Source organism: Cololabis saira, chromosome 13 (assembly GCF_033807715.1).
Source record: "Cololabis saira isolate AMF1-May2022 chromosome 13, fColSai1.1, whole genome shotgun sequence".
Classification (NCBI taxonomy): Eukaryota; Metazoa; Chordata; class Actinopteri; order Beloniformes; family Belonidae; genus Cololabis; species Cololabis saira.
Window position 1 is genome coordinate 15,937,015 of NC_084599.1, and position 15,530 is coordinate 15,952,544.

General features: G+C 40.2%; 1 protein-coding gene across 10 annotated transcripts in view; it reads right to left on the reverse strand.

Annotated features, from left to right (window-relative positions):
- Positions 1-15,530, reverse strand: part of fryl (furry homolog, like) — a 75,318-nt gene that overhangs the window by 46,061 nt on the left and 13,727 nt on the right. For 5 of the 10 annotated variants that reach the window (XM_061737962.1, XM_061737960.1, XM_061737963.1 and 2 more), the window contains one exon: positions 15,057-15,122. The exons of 2 other annotated variants lie outside the window; for them this stretch is intronic. In XM_061737962.1, coding sequence (XP_061593946.1) covers positions 15,057-15,122 — 66 coding nt within the window. Of the gene's footprint in view, positions 1-2,886; positions 3,032-15,056; positions 15,123-15,530 lie in introns of those variants that run through there. 3 more of the 10 variants (XM_061737966.1, XM_061737965.1, XM_061737969.1) reach the window with 2 other exon arrangements.

Below are 15,530 nucleotides of genomic sequence, written 5' to 3' on the forward strand. Positions count from 1 at the left end.
CTAATTTGGATTTCGAGAAAACAATGCACCTGACTTATTTCATAGACCAGAACCTCAATGCTCTAAAATAAACATCTCTACCCAACCAGTATTTTCCAAAGCTTACCTTCACTTGTCGTTCAAACATCTTAACCAAAACAAGCTCCATCTCACAAACCTTTTTAAAAAAAAGTCAAGAAGTAATTTTATTGTTCTAATTAGTAAAAATGTGTACTTTTCTGTTTAAAATAGTAAATTAAAGTGGGGAGGTGGTAGGATAAGTAGCAAGTGCCATTTGTGTTGTGGTAATGTTGTCTAGGAGCACAGAGAGCCTTTCAAGCGTCTCCCTCTTTGTTTACTGTGTTTTACAAACAGCCCAATGATGTCATATAGCCAGCTCCTAATATCCAATCACTTGTGTTCTTTACCCCCCTCCGTCGTTCCCTTCACTCTCACCATGGGGAAACTGGATTGTTGAGTGATTCACATTAGTGAGCAACCCAACACTGTACTTTTTCAATCAATGGCAAAAAGAGAAAAACAAAGCAAGGCACCCATTTCTGGGCCAAGTGTCTGTGTTGGCTGTCATCACCTCTTTATTGCTCCCTGGGACATGCCAGTTATTTTTCATATGCCACACAAAGATCCCCTCAGAAAAACAACCAAACTACTGAAGAAAAACATTTTTACTTTGCTTACAAACTTCTCCAGAGGTCAACCAGAAAAGTGGTGTAAAATATAAGTTATTCAAAAGCAACCCTTAAAAAGGCCCTTGCTCATACGTAGTGCTTATATGAGTATTTCAAGCAATTACTGTCAAGTGATTGTAATGTTATATTCCCATTTAAACATTTCTTAATAAATACAAAGTTAAACAATGTAGCTGGATGTTGTCAGGACTATATCAACAATATGCAAAACAGAAAAAGAAAGTAACAAGGCCACACAGAACTACATTTTCACTTGTTTAAGTTAAGCGACTCCCTCCTCATATCTTCAAGTACTCTCCTACCTGCTGCCCTTGAGAGTAAAGATTTTCAGAACACCTTGACCTACATGATGGATGATGTTGCAGCAACACTTTGGATAGAAAGAATTGACAAGTTTGCACTAAAATGCTGCGTTAGAAATTCCTTATTACATCTTGCTGCACGAGGTCAATTAGCCACTCTCTGCCAGAGCTCTATGGTTGTGCTTAAGAAATGGAGCACCCCGCAATATTACACAACTATTACAGCAGTGACTCCACCTTGTCACAGTTAAAGCAAAACCTCCCCAATGCCTTCTCACTTCCCCCGAGAGGACAAGTACAAAACCCAGCCCAAACACACTGGTGGAATGCAGGAGCTAAACTGGATCCATGTTAAGAGACAAAAGAATTGCTTTCATTTTTATGTAATATAGCAATGCCAATATTATAATGGCTCAATCTACCCAGTCTCTGGCAAAATGATCCTGGTTTACTCACTGTACTTCCAAATGACAAAACAAATAAAAGAATTTGAAATATGACATTTGTTCATAAGTATTCTGGAAATGTAAGGTCAAAAAACATTTTTCAAGGCTAAAACTCCTCAAGTTGAAATTGCATGTAGAGAATAAAATAAGAGGATGTGATACTGTGTACACTCCCGTCCTAATCTGTCAAATATTAATCATTTATATGTTTGTTTGTCAACCATTTCCAACCTTCGGGGAGAAATGTTTCCCACACTGCTCCATGTTTAGGGAGTGACAACATTTTGCAAGTTTGAACAATAGTTGGTATGTGTTTATGCAAAATAATTCTTACTAAATGTCTCTACGAGAAATAAATTATTCACAGACATCATACTGTCCGCAGTTATATAAAATGCATAAACTTGTATATCCTGCTCACAGTTGAGGGGTTCAAACTTATTCCTGTATATAGTGGGGAAGGGGGAGGGTAAACATTTTCGAGGCCATCATCATTAAGGCAATATAATAAGATGCCATTTTTTGGTTTAAATTTTGAGTTGATGACATCTTACCCCTGTTACTGAAAAGGCATTAAATCCACATGAATAAGATGCTAATGGAAGTTTTTATGAAAACACAACATTGAACATGTAGACAAATTATTATTTGATGCTATCCAAAACAGCTACAACTGCAGGCCTGGTAAATTAATATGAACTTTCATGGCAATATCATATTTTGTGAGAAAATGGAGACTGTAAGAACATTATTTTAATTTACTCGTTTTACAATCTTTCTTCTTACTTCCCTTGTTTGACACAATCTTTGAGACTGAAAAAAGTTACACCTGCAGTTAACAATGAAAAGAAATAACATCTTGGCACTTTAGACAGCTGTTTAAAATCCACCCTTGACCATCACCATATTTCAATGAAACTGAAGAGGCAGCGCTTTTTGGTTCCGGATGCATTACAGGCTCCATGGAAAGCTAATAATAGGAGGGAGCCAAAAGACGGATCAATATCAAGGAAACATTAGCTGCCCCAGAGGGTAAGAAGGGTTATAAAGTGGGAAAATGGGGAAGATGGGAGATGGATACATTTCAATGCTGCTAAAGCAGATCTAAATATGATTTGGATATTCAAATAAAAGAAGCTTCAGGAGCTGGAAGTAGCCATCTTCGGAGGAACAAAAAGTACTCATCCCCATGCATTATCCATTAGTAGATGTTCATCAATAAAAATGTTCTTAGGGACAGCCAGGAGCCTTGAGGGGGGGGGGGGGGTTAAATATCATCGCACATCCATTAATGTCCACTTTTCATGTACTAATATGAAAACTTCAACCATGAAGTGCACGCATTCCTGTACAATGCAGCAGAGAGTCTGCTGGTTGTGTATTGCAGATAAGTCTGGATGCACCAAATGTGGTATGTAAACATGTGTGCAAGTTCGCTAGGGTACTCACAGCTGCTACTCCAAGACTTGAGGAGAGATTTGATGCTGATCTCAAAGAAGACTGAATCTTGCAGGCTCAGCATGGTGGCTCAGTACATGAAGGCACTATGTTTATAGGGTTTGCATCATTTCCATTTCACAAAAAAAATCAAGTATTTCACTATCTTCAAAATATTTACTTTTCATATACCACCCCGCCCCCCAAAAACAAACAAAAAAAAAACTGTTAGACCTCAGCTCCTACCTCCCAAAAGGAGCTGAATACGAACCTCCACAAGTTTTAGCCACACGCAACATCCTAAACGACAGTCAAAGCAGCTGCTGAGGTAGGAGACACACAAAGTGCTACCGGGTTATCTACCTTTTTACTAGTTCAATAAAGAATAGAACAGCAGTGGAAGGAGTATAGCTAGAGAAGTATTCCACCTCAGTGCCTCCTTCCTACTTGTCAGTCCACAGAGTCCCTCATCCCCTCTGAGCATAGAAAAATCCAGAAACGCAAAAGGACAAAAGTGCAAAAAAAACTTTTGCTTCTCATAAAATGACAAAACAGCAGCTGAGCAGAACACCAACGAAGTCTTGATGTTTGGTAATATTCTTTCTCCCTTCCTGTGTGTATGTGTGTGCCAGTCCTAGCCTGCAAGCACTGACAGAAACCCTCCTTCACCGCCTCCCTCGGAGCTCTCTAGCTCTCCATTTGTTCATGAGCAGCTCCTCCTCCAGAGTAGCTCTTGTTCTTTTACTGATGCCTGCTCTTTTCTCTCAGAGAGCCTGATTCAATAGCAAACACAAGCGGGCGGGAGTAGAGTATGGGGGTGGGTGATGTCATCAAAATGCTGCGAGTGTTCCCTTGCTGTGGTTTAGCAACGCATACACATTTCTGAGCTGCTACTGGGCTGCCTCCCCACCGGCCTATCAAAGCAACACTTCCTGTAAGCTCAACAGTAATACTAATGCGTCATTCCTCACTGCAGTGGGAAGAAAAAGGAAAGAATGGGAGGTTGGAAGAGAAAAGGAAATGAGGAATATATATTGAACATGGGGGTCCAAATAACACTACTAGCATTCTGACAGCTACTCAGAAATTACTTTTAATATGGTTGAGAAAGAAAAAAAAGAAGTAGATATATCATCAAAAACATATTACAGCTATACCACAAAACATCATGCACTGTAGCAAACAAGTCTCAGAAGGGAAGTACATATCACAGCCTCATGTCCTCAATATAACAAAGCCGCTTTCACTGAACTCCCAGACCTGCAGTTCATGCAACACAACCCAATAAATTATGAGAACTTAAGGGTTTGGTCAACAACAAAGAAACAAATTATGGAAGCTCTACATTCTGGGAGAATAAAATGTATTAAATCTCAGGTATTAGGGTCCACTCAAACAAGGCAATCCATACTGTGACGATTGACCCCTAAAACTATGTTTTGTTCTCGAACACAAGATAAAGTCCTGGTATCTGGAGCAGTTGAAGAACTGTGGTTCATATATCATGCAGAAGGTGAAATATCTTCAAGAACAAGAGAAAATGAAAGTCATGTGGCCCTGTTTTAATCCTTTGAGGGTTATTAAATATAATATGCTTTCAAAAACAAATCACATATCCCTTCAAATGAAATTAGAACTGATATTTTAAAATAAAAAACTATACTAACTTTTGTGTGAGGATAATTTATTTATTTCCCTCACTGCTCTCTTTTGTGTAATGATGACCCTCTAAAGAAATGATTAAGAATGACGTATGGTAAGTTCTCAGTTAATTCCTGCTGCCACTTTAACAGTCAACTCATTTTAGTCCAGCTGTCTGCTTTATGAAACCATAATGAGTTCATGATTGAACAGTCATGGTTATTAAGTTACAGTTCTCATTTCACACACTTACTGTCCCCGTCTTCACTTCAAAACATTGTAAATGCTGATTTTGAAAATTACTCATCTGTACCATCCCCACACCCATGTGTGTGCTCAGCTAGGTAATGGTGCCCTGCAAGTAGAATGAGCTCATACTAGAATGAAAAAAAAAACCCAACAGTTTGAGCAAAGACACGAGAATCTCCTTTAACAAATTGTGTCAAAACAAAGGTTACAACTAGGGATGCCCCGATACCATTTTTTTCATACAGAGTATTTTAATTGGTGTACTCGCCGATACAGAGTACCGATCCGATACTTCTACCACAAAAATAACTAGGCTAAAAATGCAGGTGTTATTTGCAACAGAAATTAAATTTTAAACAAAACTCAGCTGGCCGGGCTTTCCTCCGCGCTGTCTAATCACAGGTATATCACCTGCGCATGTGCGGTGCTTCACCTGAAGCCATCCGTGTGAAACATAAATAATCAAATAGAATTTAAAAAACAGGCTAAATGAAATGATGTTACACACTCTTGTACAGTAGGTGGCGGTATGCACCTTAAAGTTGGTTGCGATCCGCCAATAAAACAGAAGAAGAAGAAGAACATAAACAATCCCATTGTTACATTCCAGTAACCGGCGTGGTGCGTGGTGGTGGGAGGAGAGTTGTGCCCGTGGGTGAGACTGGCAGCGCCGTTTCAAGCAAGATAGCGACAATTAATGCAAGCGGGATGTCAGCAGTGTGGACATATTTCAAAATAAGGGACAACGACAGAAGCAAGACAGGGCTGTTGGCGCAGCTAACATGGCTAACCGGAATGTAACAATGGGATTGTTTATGTTGTACTGTGAGTTACGTGGTGTTTAATAAAGTTCCCTGTGAGTAAGGGTAATACTCAACCGTCCAGTTTGTTTAAGGAAGATAGAATTTACTGAAACATGGAACAGCTGGCTGAGCAGCGGCGACTGGGCGAGCTGCACACTCACACGGGGAGCCGCGGGGCGGCTCAACATCTCCCCCTAGCGGCGCTAACTAGTAACTACAACAACAACAATGAAGTATCGGTGCGTGGTATCTGAGAATTTTTGCGAGTACGAGTATATGAGAGCAGTATCGGGGCATCCCTAGTTACAACCATACACTAATATATATATTGGGTCGGGGCAGGGCTGTGCGCTTACTTTTTTCGAATGGTAGCACTGGTGCTAGCAAGTTAAAAATTTTAGTAGCACAAATAAAAATTTACTAGCACACCTGGGTGGACAGTTAGTAGGGGTGTAACGATACACTAATCTCACGATACGGTACACGATATTGAGGTCACGATAATGATAAGATACAATATCATAGCAGTATTTTTTTAACAACCTTGAATGAGGAACATATGACTGGAAAAAATGGTTTTTATTTGAAAGACACAAAATACAAAACAATACTGTGCATTTCCCCTATTGTTACAGTTTGTATTGCTTTATAACTGTTTAAGTTTTAAAGACAAAGCCAGGCCAACCTTTTTCCACAAAATTAACTAAAAAGTAAATGTCAGGTTTGCATTATGATCTTCAGTTTCATACAATAAAAAGATTTTGCCACAAACTGAATAGTTTCTCTCATGTATGATTTGACTTTTTTCTTTTCCAGAAATTTAACAACTAAAATTAAAGAAATAAATAAAAGTTAATAAATACATACAATTTGACATAATAAAAAAGATTGATTCATGCTCACCTTATAAGTGTAAGAGGAGATTTATTTTTGTTAAGGTTATTTTGGTAATTCAGGGTTCATTATCTTATAAATATATTCTGATGTAAATCAGGGACTATAATTACACTAGTCAGTTTATCTGTAGTTGTTAATATGTTTTAGATTGGGCGGAGTGATACAGCACTAGCTGCTGTGTTGATGTTCTAAAATCCTACGCTGTTGAGCGGACAGTAAAGTACTCTCAAACTCAGCAGAAGTTGTCCCCGTGTTTATCCTACTCACGACCCGAAAACGGTTTAATTTAATAAGGTAAGGCTTAACTCTACACCAGACTTAAAAGTTCAGAGCTCAAAACCCCACTAGAGTCCCGTGATCGGGACTGCAAAAAGGTGCTACTTTCTTCTGAGCGGAGTAAGATTTTGGTCCGCGGGTCGAGTCGCGGTCGGATCATGGGTGTATTAATAGTATTAATAGCCTTTCCACACGGCGCCCGTATGGTAGCGAAAATACGGTATTTATATATGAAATGTCAGAATAGGTCATTTTTTTGAAGACACCCCAGGGTGCCGCGACACCCCGGTTGAGAAAGGCTGATGTAGGTCAAGAGACATTCATAATGATTTTCACACTTTTTTTAACATGACCCCAGCGCAACTCACTCGCACAAATGCGAGTGGATACATATTTCTCTTCGCACCGGATGATTTTTATTCGCAAATGCGATGAAAACTGTCGCACTGTACAGCCCTGGGTCGGGGTTTGTGACAAGTAGCCAGACCGGTTCTTGTGCCCGACACCAAAATCAGACCAGACTTTTGTGGAGGTTCCGTGAAAAAAAACCCCCCACAGAAACCAAGAAACAACATTTCACAAGTATGAAGTCGTTTTATGTTATTTAACCGTTATGAACCTGTTGTATGTCTTAAGCAAACAGAAACAAAACCAGTTTATGTCAGGACAAGAAAACAAAATATGTTTTTGTTAGTAAGACATCAATAGGATGATGAAAGTGACATTTGGCGGTTAGCCATTGTATGTATTTGGGCAAAGTAGGCAAGTTATTCCTAAATTATCAATTCAATCAGTTTCATGACACTAACATTAGCAATAATTGCTAACGTAAGTTATGTAACTGAGCATAACTGATCGAGCGTTCAAGGAATTAGTTTGTGTTTAGGTTCCAACAGGTCGTTGGAGGAGGCAGGTGAGTGGCAGCACTCAGGAGTACAGACTTTGGGCCACAGGACTGTTCGGTCATCTGCAGCTGTCATGTCACACCAGAGGACTTTGACAGGAGTGGACAGTAAACTCCTTTAAATGGAAGGACTGATACCATCAATTATTAATTTTCCTGACCATCTTTGCCAAGTTAGTGTTAATAATAATAATAATAATAATAATAATAATGACTTGGATTTATATAGCGCCCTTCAAGGCACCCAGAGCGCTTTACAGAGATCATTATTCATTCATACACATTCTCACTGGTGGTGGTAAGCTACATTTTGTAGCCACAGCTGCCCTGGGGCAGACTGACAGAAGCGTGGCTGCCATATCGCGCCAAACGGCCCCTCCGACCACCACCAACATTCACACACATTCCTACACATTCACACGGGGCAAGGTGGGTAAGGTGTCTTGCCCAAGGACACTACGATGTTATGATAATTTCTCACATAAATTAATATTTCTCATATGCGACAGGCCCAAATGCGGCATTTCTTTAGTTGTGTCAGGCATTCCTTTTATTTGTGTGCGTTTTCTGTTTTATTTATTTTTTGTTTGTTTGTTTTTAACTCGTTCCTCTATTAATTAAACTTTTTCTCTAATACTATCTATATCCGTTTATATTTTATATACATATTAATTAAATATATAATTAAATATATCTGACATTTATAATAAAACCAAAAGGTTTGAAAATCAATTGTAAATTAAGTGAGTTATGGTGATTTTAATCGTTTAAATCTGCCTCTGTTGACTAATGCAGTAAGTAGACACTGGCTTCCCCGGGCCCAAGATGGCTGCCGCACTGACGCATCGTTCCAATGGACGGCAGTGTCGGAAGTGGCATCTACGTGTATATATCTATGGGTTGCAACAATTCTATATCTTCTGAGAGTGCTGCACTTTCCACATGATGATTTCCAACTGAAACAAACCAATAACAGAACTGCAGTTAAAAAAAGATAATGTTTGTTAATTTACTGAACAAAAAATGTATCATCGAGACCCAGTCTTAGTGGTAAAGCCTACCCATTTCTGTTTTATTATGATAGTGATCACAGCTGATCTCTTTGCTAAACTAACTGTTCATACCAGTGGTGTCAGAGGTATTATGTAATTCCTCTGGTGTTATCCGAAAGCAAGTAAGCTACAGAGTGAAGACACAATAAACTCAGAGTGGCACATAAACTATGCACTGCATTAGTAAGTAAATGGCTTTTACTCAGAAAAGGCCATTGAATGTGAAATAAACACACAAACCTGTTTATCTGATATTTTAATTTTGTGCCGCTGGTAGTAATTTCTACTTGAGGTGAAAACATCGACAGATTTTCAAATCAAACACGAAGTTATTTGTTAACAAAATTTTTCAATGCAAATGGCAGTGAGAACGTTGCGAGGGACAGACACTCTTTGTCTTTTTTCTAGTTTCATCTTCATTTCTCCTTCGCCTTCACTCTCTCACTCTGTCACATGTCCTCCACTACACAAGTTATGCAAAATGAGACAGAGCTCATTGCAAACAACACAAACAGATGCTTTGTCATGCCCTGGCTGGTGCTAATCTGATGCAGTCTTTCACTTTGAAACACTGCCTTGTGATACAAAAGCACAGATTCTTTAAAGTGACATTGGTCTTAAGGCTGTGGATTTTGGAAATGTTCTAATGGTAATTAAATTTAAAAAAATGTATATATATTTTTGCAGAGAGATGCCAGGTGCCTAGTTTTGCATCTGTCCAAATGTGACTAACAGCTTTCCTTAAAAGGTCTGTGCTGCTCCATATTGATTAGTGACTCTGGAAGCTAACGCCAACTTCTTCAATACATAAAAGTCTCAAAAACGAAACGTTTTTGAACAGGCCAAGGTTAACTTCAGCAGCCAATAATTTTTATCTCTGTGCCATCTAGACAACATAAAATATCTTTAGTACGTAAGCCCAAAAGGACATGCACCAATCCCATTTTGCCAAACTGAGGGACACAAAACTGGAAAAAAGGATTCAGAATTAAAAAAGGATTTCTAGTCACCAAAGGCCCCCTTGATCACCATGAAGTGCATGGAAAATAAACAGCTTGATTCAACCATGGCATTAAACAGATATAACCTGCATCTGTACTCTGCAAGAAGATGGCTGGATAAACTTCACACCAAGTAATTCAGGCATATTGACTCTCATATGCAGCTCCAACATGGAATATCTACAAGATTTCAGGGCTGCAGTGCATGTCATAAAGCTTAAAACAAACCAACAATCAAACAAAAAAAATAACTTCAAAGCAGAGAAAAACTTCTACAAACTAAACACTGCAGTGCACTTAAAGTAATTTTATATCTAAGAATTTGTTTTAACTAATGGGCTGCAGGAGGAAGGGAGATATATTTAATATAAACAAACAATGCTTAAAAGCAAAAGGTAAAGACCATGATATGATCATCAAACAAGTCAAAAGGCAACAGACATTCCTCAATGTATTGTTGTCTGTAAATCTGCTTTGTTGTTCAAGGAATACAGAACTGACATCATTTCCAAGGGAACATTAAAGCTAAGAGCGAGAACATTAGATCCAAGACAAGCTGGCGCACGTTGAGGACTTCAAACAAACAATGTTATACAAGAATTCCTGGAAAGCGGAGCTAACTAATCCAATTATCCCAACTAAATGTACAGCTAATGGCACTTTTCCACTAGCACCTACTCGGCTCGCCTCCAATCGGTTTGGCGCTTTCCCACAAGGGGTCTAACCGTGCCGAGTAGATACTTTTTCTGTAACTACTCTGCCGAGGTTCTAAGTGGGCAGAGTCGGCCTGCATCTGATGTCACCACACTACACGCCACGATTGGTCGGGGGGTTGGGAGTCAGACGTCTCAGTCAGGATGTGGACATCAGCGAAAGAGCGGCTTTTTGTTAATTTTATTCGACAGGCAACGGCAGCGCAAAAGTCTGCTCCATGATCAAACTCTGAGGTGCAGATGTTCATAAACCTGGTGGATGAGGACAGAATTAAAAAAAAAGGATCTAGATGGGCGATAAGGAACGACAAGATCTACCAGGAGGCCTGTCACTTCATAGCTGCTAGCGGCTCCCAGCTGACTTCAGCAGCGCCGAGACAAACTAAAGCTTGGAGCTTCTCTCAGTCTAATTTTTTAACTTGATATCGAACACAAGCCACAGACCCAGCCGCACATACATCCTCTCCTCCAGGATCTACATCTTTAGTGTTGTCTTCTTCTTCGTTTAGATCAAACAATCAAATATGTCACAGCAGCTTCGCTCCAACCCGCCTACTTCTGCTCCAGGTGCTGAATTGTTATGGAAAAGAAACCAGGCCGAGTTGAGTCGAGCCGAGATGAGATGAGTAGGTACTAGTGGAAAAGTGCCATAAGGCAGGTTGGAGTGGTTCCATTCACACAGTGGGACCAGTGACTGACAACTAGCCTTCCTGACTGCAGACAGTAAAGAGGGACTCCACCACCTCCCTCCCAGGAGCCTCAAGGATGGAGGATGCATTTCCTGTCCTGGCCTTTTTGAAGGGCAGTGGGGGAACAATAATCGATAGGAGCTGTAATTCAATCCCTGACCTCACCAGTGATGCCTGGGCTGCAGAGGACACACCATTTAGATCCATCACAGTAGTTTGAGGATGCAGCACAACACGCTAACCTGCGTCATCCATCCATTTCACATTTCAAATTAAAAAAAAAAAAAAAAGACAAACTCTGCACATTAAGAATTTCAAACACATCATTATTAATAACTATAATAATGCATAATAATAAGAATATTAATAAAAACAGCAACAGGGTCGAACCTCCCTCCAGTGACACCACCAAAGAGACACCGTAGACGAAAAAAATAAAATAAAATCATCCTCAAACTGAAGTTCGTGCATGCAAGTGAAACATACGGTGGGGCTGTTTGTACGGTAAGATCCTATTGCCACAACCTGGCACAAAGTTATTAGTTCTGACAAGGGTTCAAAGTTTCATGAGATTTAAAACAGCTTAAGCCCCTGAAACAACACTGTTACCTGGCAAATACCACGTTGCCATAGTAACAATGTTTGATGAAATCACAGGCTTCATTCACTGTGAACCATCTCTAACATGTTGAGACTTTGATGACCAATTTTCAGTCCATAACTTCCTGTTGTCAGCATGTGGTGCAATGACTGTGGTTTACCAATGACTGGACACAATCAAAATCTCTATTCAGATGTGTGTGATTTGGAGAAGATAGAATTAGTCAGTATGAGCCAGCTGTGATACCACCGCGGCCACACCCCACCCTTGCTTTCATAAAAACAGTGATAACGATAGAGATGTGAAAGCTGCCCTGAAAAGAGGAAAGGACACAAGAGAAGGACCTGCCTTCTTAAAAAAGATCCAGAAAAACAAATACGAATACTTTCTGATGTTTTAAATGTGTGGTGGTCTTCTGTGATGGAATTAAGAGGAAACGCATAAAATGGAGCAGCATGGTGTATTAATCGTACTGTAGCCTCTCGGCAAAAAGGTTCCTAGTTCGACTCTTTGGAGTACTTTGCATATTCCCCTTGTTATTCCGAATTGAGGTTTACATGGAAAACATGTTTGATCGGCTTTATCCAATTCCGCTTAAAGCAGCACAATGTAACTTTTCCACCTTAATCTAATATTTCATCATCATCATTGTGATTGTACATCAACTTCCAACATGTTTAATGACACCTCTGTCATGGTCTGAGGGGTCTGTATCGCCTTCACTGGCACTATGTAACTTTGAGGTGGATGGTAGGAACCCTGCCACACTACTGGTAAAGCACTACCGCTTTTGTCCAAAGGAGCCGCCAAACTAAACAAAAGCTGAAAGTTACATTGTGCTGCTTTAAAGGGGACATATTATGGCATTTAATGTATATTTTAAACAGGGGGGGGTATGATAATGAGGCTCTGCGCTGATTGGCTGCTTGAATGACGTGTAGGAGGGGAGGGAACAAAGCGTCCCTCCGGGGAGAAGAGCAGCGGCTGCGTAGCAAAGCGGGTCCACGGTTCTGCGTTAAATCGACGCGTACCTACGCTCTGCGTTGGTGTAACGCGGAACACTAAATCAGCCTTTAGTCACTTCGTCTTCACACTAATTCACACAGGAAGATTGAATTTAATTCTAAACAGTTACACCACGGTTATTTACTCCAATTCCTCATAATTTCACTTCTTATGTTACAAGACAAATGAATCCTGTTAACTGTAAAGAAATCACAACACTGAATTTTCACAAATGGTAACTTTATTGTTAAAATATATAAATAAAATGTATGCACTATTGCTGGCTCAAGGAAGGACCGCGCGTCTTCTGAATGTGAACAGCTCCAGGTGCTTGAAAGATCTGAAACCACAGAAGAAAAATGTATTACGGTACTGAGCCGCCGGCTCCCCCGAGCCCGGAGCCGGCTCCCCCGGATCCCCCGGGTTCGGAGCTCCGGGTTCGGACCTCCGAACCCGGGGCTCCGACGGTCCGGTCCGTATGCGGTGCCGGGGCTCCGGAGCTAAGCTAAATACTTAGCCCATGCAAAGATCATACTCATAGACAAATATAAATGACATAAAAAAAAGGAACTTACCGCTGACTCGTGTGCAGTTGCCGGGTCCGTGCTGTGGGATCTGATCCTTTTATGAGGGTGAATGTCGATGCAAAACCTCATTTTAACTGTCCCTCGCTGTTCAAACCGGTGGAAAACAGTCACCGCTTGTAAACAATGGCGGACGCTCCGGCCGGCTGAGCTGGTTGTGGGCGTGGTTTCAGCAGCGGAGGAGACCGAGGGCGTGGTTTGCATTTTGCTTACGTAAAGAAAATGCACAAATCGAAACGGCCCGTAGAAACCACATGACACTGGGGGATTCAGTTGGGCGGGGGGGAACAGACCTTGCAGATTTTCATGGGATATCATCTTTTCTGTGTTGGCAGGGTGAGGGGAGACCACTTTATATATGTTAAAACAAGAAAAAACGTGTTTTTCATAATAGGTCCCCTTTAAGGTCTGGGGGTTGGGAAGGGTTCTGATTGGATAGGGGGCGCGTCGGAAGTTACGTCTACCGGAAATTACGTCTACTGGAAGAAAAACAAACTTAGCCGCTAACATTTGAAAAGCTCACAATTTTTCTCTGCTCTTGACCACTGTTTACTGCGTGCTGCCATCTTGAAACTTTGTTTAGAAAACAAGCCCAGCGCGGAATATAAGCGTTATCGCGACAGACGGGCAAGGGAACGAGCAGCGCAGAAGGACCGGAATTAATTTAAAAACGGAATGAGTGTATACATGACCGAGGAATTATTCTATTCAGATTTAAAATCAGAATAAACCATCCACTTACTTCGGATTTAATTTTAATTCTGAATTAAAGAGGAATTAAACTTCCCATGTAAACGCACTATATGTGGAAGTGGATCGTAACGTTGCTGCCGTTTGTAAAACATGTTCAGCAAGGAATTCAAGATGAGAATAGAAAACAAAAGCTTTTAACACAACCGGTCTTATTCCTCACCTGAAAAGTCATCATGGCAACAAAGCTGTATTGAAAGAATATGAAGCAGCAAGAATATGTAGTGCCAAGGCTTAAACAATAAAACGGAGCGACCGTGTTTCCTTTTGAAAATGAAAAAATAAAAGGTTATTTGAAGAGCCAGGACTGTTTGCTCTGATCAGAGCTATTAAAATATTTGTTTGTCCATCACTGCATCTTACATTCTCCAGGGTGCGCAAATTGCTGATTATATCAAATTCAAACATTTTAAATTAAAAGGTATACCTACAAGCATAAAATCGTTCATGTTTAAACCCAACCTTTCACCTGAGATAGAGCTCATTGTTTTGATTTGCCTCAACAAATTTCAACAGTCCTTCAAAAGGTCAGTAACACAAAAGAAGATTTCAGATTTAGAAGTTTAAGGCATTTGTCTTCCATAGTTTGACACCATATTCCCACTAAGTGCAGATACTGACCAGAGTTACATCATTTTCAGTAAGTCTGGTAGATACACACCTTGTGGATTGTTCAGACAAAAATTACATGATGGAAAAAACCCAGCTGTGTACACTCGTGTCACATGCTCCTAACACTCCCTACTCAGGAACAGGAAACTTGCTACACCCATTAGCCAAATACTGTCCCAATCAAATCTGTCCCAAAAGTCAGATCTAACTCAAGCATCTAAGCGATGTCCCTGTACAAGGATAGACAAATGACAGAACGAGAAGAGATGCACCACCTTAAAAACCAACTCGGACTATGCCAGCTCTGCAACAAGGGAGTGGCACCAAGCCTCTGATTTAAAAATATGTTCTCTTAACTCTAAACTACTGCTGTAATCACACCACATCTTTCTTTCATTAACTCACCATTATGACCCCTGCCACCAACAGCATGATGTAAAAAGGAGACTTTCCTAATATGACGGATGTTTCCTAATTGGAAAAGGGGAAAAGAGGAAATATTCAAAATAATTTGCTCAGTGACGTCATTTAAAAAAAAAAAAAAATGCTTTCATACATGTATTATACTTTCAAACCTTAATACAACCCACAACCTCCAGGGACCACAGCTAAGCACAATCACACACAAAAACAGTTGTGTGAGTCAAGCGAGCAAAATCTAACTGCATAGTTTCAAAACTTCAAAACAAAGTAATGCTTGTTATTGTTACTGTGGATTAGCTTTGCTAGCTTATTAGCCCTATTCTTTAGAAAACAGGCAAGGTAAGTTTAGCAGGAAGAAAGCTGAGTCATGCTTTAGCCATGAGCAAACAGGGAGCCCAACGTGCTCTGACAGGTATCACTGCGAATAAGTGACAGAGATAGTGTTCAAAAAGTGAT